This window comes from Chrysemys picta, chromosome 11, assembly GCF_011386835.1.
Source record: "Chrysemys picta bellii isolate R12L10 chromosome 11, ASM1138683v2, whole genome shotgun sequence".
In the NCBI taxonomy this organism is placed as follows: Eukaryota; Metazoa; Chordata; order Testudines; family Emydidae; genus Chrysemys; species Chrysemys picta.
The window spans coordinates 52,211,439-52,223,947 of NC_088801.1; the positions used below are offsets into that span (position 1 = coordinate 52,211,439).

Sequence of the window (12,509 nt, forward strand, 5' to 3'; positions counted from 1 at the left end):
TCAGGGCCGCCTGGGGGGGAGGGGCAAGTGGGGCAATTTGTCCTAGGCCCCGGGCCCCGGAGGGGCCCCCACAAGAGTTTTTCTGGGCCCCTGGAGCGGGGTCCTTCACTCGCTCTGGGGGCCCCGGAAAACTCTTGCGGGGCCCAGGCCCCCGGAGCTGCTTCTGCTCCGGGTCTTCGGTGGCAATTCGGCGGTGGGGGGTCCTTCCGCCCCGGGACTCGCCGCCGAAGTGCCGGGTCTTCGGCGGTGGGGGCCCCCTGCTGCCGAAGACTCCATGCCCCCTGAATCCTCTGGGCGGCCCTGCTGTAGTTGGGTTTTTTTGGGTAGAATTTCAGACAGCTGTGAAAAGAAATGTAAGTCTTTCCTAAGTATAACTTAGTTTAACTTAAAAAACAAACAAACAAACAAAAAAAAACTTAATGTATGTCCGTAGTTGCAGTTATCCTGTGTTAATAGTCACTTGTGGAAGTTCAAGTACACTGTCTCTTGTATCCTTTATTGTAATTAAATTTTGGCCATTGACTCAGTCGTACGTGCAAATGCCAATAATAATAAAGATGTCCTGCTTAAATTGAGTGCTATAGTGACAAATTCCAGTATATTGATGGTTTTAAATAGAATTTAATTTTCTATTTTAGGTGATTTGTGAAGGAAAGAAATATTTAGATTTTGGGTTTTGCTTTTCTTTAACAAGCCATCAATATGCTGGATTTTTAAAAAAGCAAATTAAAAACTGTCTCAATGTGTGAATAATAATAAACATTTTATATATGTAACATACACACACTTTTAGTCTGTAGAATTTAGTACTAATCACTATTCCGTATGGAGATGCTTATATTGAGGATTACGGAATACAGTTTTGTAAACTTAAAGTCCTATCTTTGTCCTTGTAAAAGGACAAAAATAATCCCTAAGGAAGAACATTCTTTTGGTGGTGCATAGGGTTATCGGACTTCAGGATATGGTCTGTATCTCACCACTGTTTTGGCAAAGGAGATACGTCAGTTTGACTCTGTTCTCCTCAAAGGCATCACTCTTGATATATTTAGTTTATCTACATATGTTAAACTTTTACCCCTTCTTCCTTGAAAGTGTTGTAGCTCCTTCCCCTGTAACAAGGTTTATCTATTAATAGTCATAGGGTCCTATATGTGACTGTCCAAGTCAAATGCTGTTCACTGACCAGAAAGAAGTGCAACATGGGAGAACTCCTGTTTTAGGTCACATTGCCAAGTAACTAAAATAACTATGCATGCATCTCTACATAGGTAACATTTAACATTTATACTGCATTTTACATCTTCAGTGTGATGTACAAACATGGATCTGTATCAAGCTATGGATATGTAAACTAAAAGATGCCACTGTACTACTGTGTTTATATCCGTCAGCACTCATTCTGTGTAGCTTTGTATACTGTAGTGCTGCGGAAATTGTATAAGGACTGATTGCAGTTTATGTAATTTGTCTTTTTGCAACAGAATGCAGTAAGTATGACTTGTTTGCAGTGCAGTTTTGATGTATGCTACGTTTTGAACCTTCTCTTCTAGAGCTATGAAAAATTTCCAAACCCTGATCTGTAATTAAGCTTTGAGGGAGGGTCAGGGTCTGAAGGGGCTGCAGAAAATTTTTGGGTATGTCTACATAGCAACTCGACACCCCTGGCTGGCCTGTGCCAGCTGACTCGAACTCGCAAGGCTCAGCCTGTAGGGCTGTTTCATTGTTGTGTAAATTTCCGGGCTCGGGCTGGAGTCCAGGCTCTAGGACCCTGTGAGGTGGCTGGGAGGGTCCCAGAGTTAGCCCAAGCCGGGAAATCTACACAGCAATAAAACAGCCCCACAGCCCAAGCCCTGCAAGCTGGAGTTGGCAGGAATTGGCCAGCTGCAAGTGTCTAGTTGCTATGTAGACATAGCCTTAGAGATCAGCTTTGATTTTGCTTTAGCTTAAACCCAAGTTGATATGGGTTTAATGACTTCAGCTTTTCCTAATCTGCTTGAGTGTGTTCTTAATCGTGGTTTTAGTACTGTAGCAGCTAGTTGATTAAACCGATGTTTAAAAAATTGCAGGTTTTTTTAATTATCAAGAAATTTGTCAGTATAACTTCAGCTTCATAGGTATTGTGCAGCAGATTTGTGACGGGTGTAACTTCATGGTTTAGTTTGTTACACAAATATCAGTCCTCCAAATAACCAAAGACATAGCCATATTAGCTAGTAAAAAAAGTAACATGTTGGAATGTCTTTTTAATTAAGAAGGAAAGAACAGTAGTAAGAACTAAAACTACTTTTACATAACTGTAAGTAAAATTGCTCTAATAGATATGCATATTCAATGTGTTAATGAGTTATGAACACTTACTAAGGAGAAAATAGAGCCTAGAAAGTATCTTTTTGTTAATAAACACATTTTAAGCATGTATCAGAAAATGTGTAACTGGACCCTGGTTGCCTTGGTTTAAGATAATTGAAATAAAGATATTAGCTAAATCCTGGCCCCTTGGAATTCAATGGCAGTTATACCAATGACTTCAATGGGGCTGCAATTTCATCCATAGTATTTAGGAACTTGTCCCAATGATAGCTTCTCAGAGTCTGAAATGTATTATTTTGGAAGTGTACTGTGGTGATATCCAAAATATGACATTCCGTAGTTTGATTTGCACCACAGTGCCTCTGAGTGGCCACACGCCCTGCTAGTCAGAATCCATAGGGAAATGTAATATTTCATTTACTATGGATCTTATAACAGTACTGATAATACACTTGTTTTACTTTTATATCTGCGCTCTCAAGCAATACTGGTTAATCAATGAATGCAAGGGCATATCAGTTAAAAAAAAAACATAATGTTAGAGAGTAGACTGACATTTATATTTTGCTGTGCAGGGTAAAGGGGTTTCATGGTTTTATGTTGCAGAGCCTGGAGAAACTTCCCTTTAGGTGCTCCCAATGTGTCACATGCTAGGAGTGGGTTGTTCAGGGGGAAGTCTTCTCTACATGGTCTCTTTGCTCTGGCACAGTGGTGAGCTGGAGCTGGTTCGCACCGGTTCGCAAGAACCAGCTGTTAAATTTAGAAGTCGGTGTAGAACCGGTTGCTAAAGGGGTCGCCCAGCTTCCCCATGGGGCAATTTAAAGTGTCTGGGGCTCCCAGCAGGGGCTGGAGCCCCAGGCCCTTTAAATTGCCACCAGAGCCCTACTGCTGGAGCCCTGGGGTAGGGCTGCGGGGCTCTGGGAGCTGTTTAAAAACTCCGGGGCTCCCGCTGCTTCTACTGCCCCGGCCCTTTAAATAGCCACCAGAGCCACGGTACTACTCCAGGGCTCCGGGGGCTATTTAAAGGACCAAGGCGGTAGAAGCAGGGGAGCTGCGGCCCTTTAAATAGCCCCCAGAGCCCAGGGGTAGCAGGGGGCTCCAGGAGCTATTTAAAGGGCTGGGCTGCCTCTGCTGCCCCGGTCCTTTAAATAGCCACCAGAGCCCCGCCGCTTCCCCGGGGCTCAGGCAACTATTTAAAGGGCCGGAGCCCTGGAGTAGTAGCGCGGCCTGGGGTGGTAGAAGCAGGGGAGCCCCAGCCCTTTAAATAGCCCCCAGAGCCCCGGGCTGCTGCCGCAGTGGCGAAGGGGGGGGAGGAGAAACTTGTGGATTCTGAGGGGGGCAGTTGGGTGCAGGACATGGGTTGGGGTCGGGTGGGTGGGTGGGAGACAGGCACATGGGGCTTGTAATGTACTCACCGGGCAGTTCCCTACTGGGTCTTCGGCGGCACTCTGGCGGCAGGACCTTCACTCACTCCGGGTGAAGGATCTGCCCCCGAAATGCCACCGAAAACCCAGAGCGAGTGAAGGACACCCCACCCCACCCCGCCACCGAAGTGCTGCCAAGGACCCGATAGGGAACCGGTTCTTAGGATTTTGGGAGCTCATCACTGCTCTGGCATCATGGGAAATTGCCACATCATATTATAATAGCCCCATATTAACATCCCACCGTGAGGAAATGATGAGGAAACACCATAAATCAAACTTGTAGTTTGTAGTCCCTCTTAGTGGGGAAAATCACATGAGAAGATTTGACCCTAAATTTTGAAATTGTCATCCATTTTTAACAATGTATATATGGAAATGCCACCTTTAAAACCAGAAAGAGTAGCCAGTGAAGCTGCTTGTAGACTAAAGGCCTTTGCTGTAACTTACTCCAACTGAATTCCACAGCATGATACATGCAACAAATGAACAGAAATGTGTTGATTTGTTTTACAGGACAACAGCTTTGAGCAGTTCATTATTAACTATTGTAATGAGAAGCTGCAGCAAATCTTCATTGAACTCACTCTAAAAGAAGAGCAGGAGGAATACATACGAGAGGTAATGTTCAAATTCATTTATTTGTATGATCACTTCTTACCCACTTGCCAATATACACCTTTTCTGGGCACAGTACCCAGCGTTCTCTTTCTGAACCTCAGCCTGCCATGGAGGGTAGCTCTGTTTGTTGCCACATGCTGTCAGAATTCCCAGGGTAACTGCACCTCTGATCCCCGCTATAGGTCTCAAACCTCTGTTACCTTTCTCAGGGCAGAGTCCCATGACACATTCCCTTCTAGACTGGGGATTTAGGCTATGGTTCACTGTGATCACCTTAGCAGATCTGATGGTAGTTCAGCACTTGTGGCCCTGTCCTCTGAGAAATGACAGGGTTATACAGTGACCAACCACCCTTCATAAAGCAAAGTATTATTTATTCAGAGCAAAGGTGTTACAGAGAAAAATATACCTTAAAAAACAATAAACAGCTTATATGCAGGTCTGGCTTACCAACTGTCGTCCATCTTCCATGTGGAGACCCTGGTGCAGGTTCAGAGAACTTCGTCCTCTCACAGGGCCTGTCCCTCTCGTCACAGTCTCATGATAGTTCTGTGTGTATATCTCTCTCTGTCTGACACAGGACTCCTTCATCCCCCAATGTCAGGCTGGTCACTTGATATAGTTTTCAGTCCTTTGACTGGCCTCTTGAACCAGTCTTTGCAATTTTCCCAGGAAACTCTTTAGCTCCCTCATAGAGCTAAAATACAAAAGAAAATATACTTTTATTTCACAGTATGATTTTGTCGGGTGTAAAATAGACTGAACTTTCAAATAGATGCATTATTAGTGACAGATGAGTGATAGTTCTAAGGTCAGTAAGGTAGATGAAATGGGAGAAGTGTGGTGGAAGTAATTGCATAGAGATTTCTCTGAGGGTATGTCTAAACCAGTGGTTCTCCATCAGGGGTCTGGGGACCCCTGGGGGACTGCAAGCAGGTTTCATGGAGTCCATCAAAATAAAGCAGAGAACAGGGCCGGCATTAGATTTGCTGGGTCCCAGGGCAGAAAGCTGAAGCCCGAGTCCCATCACCTGGGGTTGAAGCCGAAGCCCAAGCAACTTAGCTTCATGGGGCCCCCTGTGGCGTGGGGCACAGGCAATTGCTCTGCTTGCTACCCCATGACACTGGCCCTTCCTTTTTATCTGCTGGATACACAGAGAAATGGTTGTTGTGGCACAGGTGGATAGTGGAGTTTTTATAGCATGTTGGGGGGGGCCTCGAAAAGAAAAATGTTGAAAAACCCCATGTCTAAACAACAACAACAAAACCATCCCATGACAGTGAGTCTCAGAGCCTGCCAACTGACTTGGCCTTGCGCTGCGGGGCTAAAAATAGTCTAGACATAGGGTTACCATATGTCCGTATTTCCCCGGTTATGTCCGGCTTTTTATTTGTTAATTGCGGTCCGGGAGGATTTTTTAAATATATAAAAACGTCCGGAAAATACGGACGTATGATAACCCTACCCACTGCCGCCTCTTCTCTTGGGGTGTCAGCTCGCTCAGCCTGCGGATTGCAACCCCCCCATGTTGCTGCAACCCTGCGCCCCGCGGCCAGGAGCGGTGGCGTCTCTGCAGCCAGCTGCTGGTGCGGGGGACCCGTGGCCGCATCTCCCTCCTCCGAGCATCCCCCGTGGCTCTGGCAGAGTCTCAGTCTTCCCCCTCCGTTCTGGCTGTGCAAGGAGCCCTCCCCCCCCCGCCCCGCCAGCGGTCCGTGCAGCCGGGGCTGCCTCCCCCCCGGTGGAGCCACTGCCCGGGGGTGGGTCCCTGCGCAGGGGAAAGTTTCTCGGTGCACGGCGGCTCCTGGGAGCCCGAGCTCCTCCACCCAGGAAGGGCCCGCGCTGCAGCGCCTCCTGCAGCCGCCCGGCCTGAGCTGCCGCAGCCTCGCCGGGTCTGGCTGGGAGCGGGGTGGAGGCTCCCCTGAGGGAGGTGAAGGGTGGGGGACTCTGAGGTGGGGGGATTCTGAGGGTATGGGGCTGTGGAGGCAGGGGCTGTGGGGGGCTCTGAGGCAGGGGCTGTGGAGAGTGGGGGGCTGTGGAGGGGGTGGGCTATGGGAGGAGGTGGGGAAATGAAGGGTAGGGGTTATGGAGGGAGGTGAAAGGGAGGACTGAGGTGGGGGCACTATGGAAGATGGGGGCTGTGGGAGGGGGTGTGGGGCTCTGAGGCAGGGGCTGTGGAGAGTGGGGGGGCTGCGGAGGGCAGGCTCTCAGGAGAGGAGGCACTGAGGCAGGAGAAGGCTGAGGATGGGCCCTGTGGAGGGCGGGTGGCTCTGGGGTGAGGCCTGGCGGGTCCAGCAGTGGGCAGGAGGCGGCTCTGGGGTGAGGCCTGGGGGGATCTGGCGGGCGGGAGGAAGCGGCTCTGAGGTGAGGCCTGGGGGGGGGGGGGTCCGGCGGGTGGGCGGGAGGCAGATCTGGGGTAGGGTTACCATACGTCCGGATTTTCCTGGACATGTCCGGTTTTTTGGTCCTCAAATCCCCGTCTGGGAGGAATTTCCAAAAAGCTGGACATGTCCGGGAAAATAGGGAGGCATGGTAAGGGCACTGCCTCCTCCCCGGGCTCCAAATTTCCCGGCTCCCGCCGCTCTCCACCGCAGCGGGGGCCGAAGCAACTTTCCCAGCGCAACAGCAGCCGGGGGGCGGGAGGGAGGAGGGGGAATGCGGGGTGCTCAGGGGAGGGGGTGGAGTTGGGGCGGGGACTTCGGGGAAGGGGCGGAGTTGGGGCGGGCCCGGGCCCCATGGAGTGTCCTCTTTTTGCAGTATTGAAATATGGTAACCCTACTAGATATTCAGGGTTCGGTTGGAGCCTGGGCTCTGAGACTCTTCCCCCTTGCGAGATTGCAGAACCTGGGCTCCAACCTGAGCCCAAACATCTACACTGTTATTTTTAGCCCTGCAGTACAAGCCTTGTGATTCCGAGTCAGTTGACCTAGGCTCTGAGACTTGATGCTGTGGGTTTTTGTTTGCTCTGTAGACATGCCCTTAATTTTCTGCAGTGAGTTCTTACAATAGGGTGACCAGATGTCCCGATTTTATAGGGACAGTCCTGATTTTTGGGTCTTTTTCTTATATAGACTCCTATTACCCCCCCCCCCCCCCATCCCCGTCCTGATTTTTCACATTTGCTGTCTGGTCACCCTATCTTACAATGAGCCATACATGCTGTTTTAAGAATAAACTGTGAATATGAGTTTTGGAGCCTAAATTAGTATGCTTTGGTGGTGTACAGTGGCTGTGCCTAAAGTTACAAAGTTTTTATTGATTCTAGCAGTATTCCCCACTAATATATATATATATAGGCCATAGGAAATATCTTTCAAAATTGTAGAGACTTGTGTGCTGTCTGTATTCAGATTGAATGGCACTATTGTGTTGTGTAAATATTTTTGAAAATTGGATAGACTTTCTTCCGGCCTTATAATCACGAAGGCAATTTTTTTTTTTTTTTGTATTGATTGGTCAAGCACTTGAAAAGATAATTACTGTAATTTACTTCATGAATTAAATTTCAACCACTCTGAAGAAACTAAAATATTAGATGTTGCTCTAGAATACAAATTAAGTATGGAATTGAAATGCTTGTATTTTTATTTTATAAATTTGGCTATATCCCTCCGAGTCTGAAACTCTCGTGGTTTTTTCTGTCATTCATTGTCATCTGGTGTAGGGCTATTATTCCATACTTGGAAGTTCTATAGTTGATTTTAATATGTTAATTTTTTCCAAATATCTGAATAACAGCAAGACTCAGTGGATTTTTCAGATGATCTCATCTAAATTTAAGCTTTTTTTTTTTGCTCCTGAACAAAAATTAAGAACAGAAAAATCTGGGTCTTAGATTCTTGTACTGAAATTATGACTTATTTCCTTATAAACATTGTAAGTGTACACAAAGCATTACTGACCCAAGCCTTGCAGTATAAAATTTTGGCTTGTTTCCAATTAAGTGCATGGGAAATTGACACAGATTGAAGAAGGGAATGGAAAGCAAGTCTGGAAACCATTCAAGGGCATTCATTTTGGCCAAATAATGTTAGTGGTAGATTGCATTTTTTAAATAAAATGTTAGGATCCAAAAATCTACATATATAGGGCTGACTTTTAAAAGGGTATTTTAATAAATAGGAATGCAATAAAAACATGCCAATAGAGAGAACTCCTGCAGTTATTTCTCTCAGTTCATATATTATATGCTTTTTGTTTTTATAGGATATTGAATGGACTCATATTGAATATTTCAACAATGCCATAATTTGTGACCTGATAGAAAATGTAAGTTGCAATTGCTACTTTCAAAGATTTTGCCTTTGTGAATTCTTCTTCTAAAATTTGAATTAAAATTTGAAAATTAAGATGTATAAAATAGAAATATCGTAACTGCATTGAATTAAAATTAGTTTGTAATGAGAGCTTTTTAGTGTATTGATTTCAGAAACAAGTGACCCTCTGACTTTGTATTAAATCACAGTTCACTTATTTTATTATACTAAAGATCTAACGTATCTCAAAAGTGTGGAATGGACAAAGATAGAGTTTATATGTCATTGCATTTTTTCTTATAGATGTGCAGCACTCAATGTATTCTTGTTATCTCACTAATATCAGTTTATTTCACATAATCAGTGTTTTGATGCAGTGCTGTTTTTATTAGAAGACATAATGAGCAACTGCCAGTCATGCTGTAAATGTTTTTTTTTTAATGGTAACCAGGCAACTCAGTTATTGAGTTATTGTATGCTTCTGATACAGCTTGTACTTAATCACAGTAGTTCATGTTGATTTAACACATATTCTGTTTCATGTCATGCTAGTTCCTTAACAACAATGCAAACTGAAACATTGTTTAACCAATAGTACAAAATGCATGCTAGTTTTGCCCATAAATTGATTACCTTACCTCCTTTAGAGTGGAAGGCTATAGATTAGCTCTTATATAAACAAAATAGGAGAAAAAATGAAGTTAAATTTAGGTTAAAAGTTAAAAGCACAAGTCAGAAGACTCAAATCTCAAGAATGTGCATTCAGAAACCAAATGTGTGTTGGGGAGAAGGGGTGAGGAAAATGGAACCTGGGCAGATTTTGAGTTGCTGTGAAGAAGGGTCCATTTTCTAGGTCGCACACTTTAAATGTTAATTAAGATACTGTGAATGGTTAGTGCATCATCTTCAAAAATTCATAAGTGTGAATGTGGAGATTGTATATTTTAGTCAAGTGAAATAAGTCACTATACTGGGAGTAGTGGGGGCTGGCTGGGGTTCTATCCCTAGGTCTGTTGCTGACCTGTTATGTGACTTTGAACTCCATACTCCTTCTGTAAAATCAGGAGATACCTTTCTTTATGAAGTGCTTTGAACACTATATAGTAGCTTGTTAGTATTATCAATTAATTAAAAAACACTTTCAAACTGAGGGGTGTTCATAGTTGGCTTTTATAGGTCCTGCTCTATCAGGGACAGCAGAGTTTTACTGCTCATGCTGAGGGTGAATTTAGATGCAAGAGCTGAATTAGTTCACAATGAAGAATTAGATCTTAAATTTGAACTTGAGAAAATGTCATTTTGAAAAAAAAAACATATGCAAAAACTTTTCTTTTCTTTGAGAGGAAACCTGTTTTTTTCCCATTTGCTCAGGTGTCTTGAAAATGGTTCAACAAGTTTACTTCACAGTTTCAAAATAAAATTCATGTTTGAGCTGAGATCAAGCTCGCGAACTGTGTGTCCAAAAGAAGAATTTTGAGAAAGTTACAAATGGCTAAAAAGAGGGGTTCAGAATGGAATCGCTTCTTTGCTCTTAATTAAAAAGCATCTGTAATGTGAAGGTTGGAAATTTGGAAGGCTAATTGCAAAGTTCTGACTTGTTAAATTAATGGGTCTGAACAGCAGCAGAAAATGCACTAATATGGCTGATCTTTACTTCTGACTTCTGCATTTCTATGTATATTCTGATAAAGTAAAGTTCAATCTTAGTTACTGTTTGTATAAGGTAGCACAATTTTATTTATCTCCATAAAAAATAAAAACAATGCATTAAGGAAAGAAGGAAATTTGTTTTTAAACTACAGAATCAAACTGGAATTCTGGCTATGCTAGATGAAGAATGTCTGAGGCCAGGCACCGTTACTGACGACACCTTTTTAGAGAAACTGAACCAAGTCTGTGCCACTCATCAGCACTTTGAGAGTAGGATGAGCAAGTGTTCACGTTTCCTGAATGATACATCGCTGCCTCACAGTTGCTTCAGAATTCAGCATTATGCTGGCAAGGTACTGTATTGAAAGAACATCCCCCATGGCTTGCTGTGTGTTTTTTGCATGTGAGGCCAAACTGCATGTGCTCCAGGTTTGGGAAGTGAAACAATGATGTGTTCTTTTAAATACTAAATGAGGATACAATGAAGGAATGATGTGGAAGCTTGGAGTTGCCTCAGTCAAATGCAGAATATAAAATAAAATTACTTCTATATTCTTGAATCTTTCTATTAATAAACTAGTGACAAGTTAATTATTTGACAGTGTATTTTCATTTTTGAGGATTCATCCTGCATTCATTGAGGTCAATGGCAAAACTCTTGTTGACTTAGGCCTGGTCTACACTGGGGGCGGGATCAATCTAAGTTACTCAGCTTCAGCTATGTGAATAACGTAGCTGAAGTCAACGTACTTAGATCTACTTACCGCAGTGTCTTCACTGTAGTAGGTCGGCAGCTGACGCTCCCCCGTTGACTCCGCCTGCGCCTCTCACTCTGGTGGAGTACCGGAGTCGATGGGAGAGTGCTCGGCGGTTGATTGATCATGTCTAGACGTGATAAATCGACCCCTGCTGGATTGATTGCTGCCCGTCGATCCAGCCGGTAATGTAGACAAGCCCTCAATCACTGAAAGTGTATAGGTCGTGAAACCAAAAATGTCCTGTTTAGAGATGCAAACATTAACACACATTGAAGGTGAAGTATTGTCTTGAAAATGGGTTTGCTATCACTAAAATGGCTCATACTCTGAGAAAGTGGAGTTCTTATAAATTTGAGGGAAGCTGACTTTATTTTGAAATCTTGTCTGTTTAGACAGATGGAAGATAAAGCACTACAGAGGGCTTGGAAATGTATTTTGCTTTTACTAAGATAAACAGCATGAATAAATCTAGGCCTCACAGTTTTAAGTTTTTGATATTTTCTTTGCATATAACTTTAAAAAAAAAAAGAAATCATGATCATTACATGAGCTAAGACAATCAGTGACAGAGTAGGCCACTGATCTGAACTTGAAAAATCGTTCATTTCAGTGCATGAGTGAAGGTTTGGACAGGTTTAAAAAAAAATTTTACCCATCATTGGTTAGAACAATGTATTGATTCTTTTTAACATTATTTTAACTTCTCACCAGTTTATGTATCACAAACTTGACATCACAGTTATATATCTTAGCCTGTGGCAGTAAAGTTGCTGGGAGCGGGGTTTCCCTGGACTGGCGTAATAGTTAGCCTAATGACATGTATATTTTGTGTTTGATGGTTATATTTTGTATTGAATTTTAATCTGCCCTGGACTACTATTTAAGACGTTTTTATTTGTTTTTTAATTTAATTGTCAAAATTAAAATAAACTGATTGAAGAGAATTCTCGACACTCGGAATGGGATTAGGGCAGATAATCTGTCTGTACTAGCAGCCAATGAGTCCTCATTTGTTCTGACATTTACCAACTGAGTAGAACATTCAGTTGGTACGTACTATTTTGACATTGTTTTTCCATGCCCGGTTGAAGACAGTTTGATCTGGGCACACTGATTAACAAAAGGTGGTGACTTTATTACCTCAAAATATAATTAGTTAAGTTATTGTATGTGTTTTTCAGTAGCAATGCCTGCCAATATTTTCCGTATCAATTACATTCAGAATTGGATGTAAAAAATGGAAACATTTCATTTTCCTGTCACTTGATCCACTGTAAAACATGGTGATGACATTAATATTCATTAATATTTAGTTTTATTAAATGTACTATAGACATAAAAAATAAAAATAAATGAAATAATGAAACTGAAGGCATCTGTATTATCAAAGAGATCATGTGCCAAAACATTCAGGACTAAAAAAAGAAGGTAACCCAAAAAACTAGAGTATCTCCTATGGAGAGCTGGGTAAAGCTCTGCTGGAGGCCTCC

The 12,509-nt window shown here is 43.3% G+C and overlaps 1 protein-coding gene across 4 annotated transcripts in view; it reads left to right on the forward strand.

Moving 5' to 3' along the window:
- The window catches only part of MYO1B (myosin IB), a 198,499-nt gene that overhangs the window by 142,920 nt on the left and 43,070 nt on the right, over positions 1-12,509 (forward strand). For all 4 annotated transcript variants that reach the window (XM_005306813.4, XM_024109559.3, XM_005306814.4 and 1 more), the window contains exons 14-16: positions 4,254-4,358; positions 8,562-8,624; positions 10,414-10,614. In XM_005306813.4, coding sequence (XP_005306870.1) covers positions 4,254-4,358; positions 8,562-8,624; positions 10,414-10,614 — 369 coding nt within the window. The remainder of the gene's footprint in view (positions 1-4,253; positions 4,359-8,561; positions 8,625-10,413; positions 10,615-12,509) is intronic.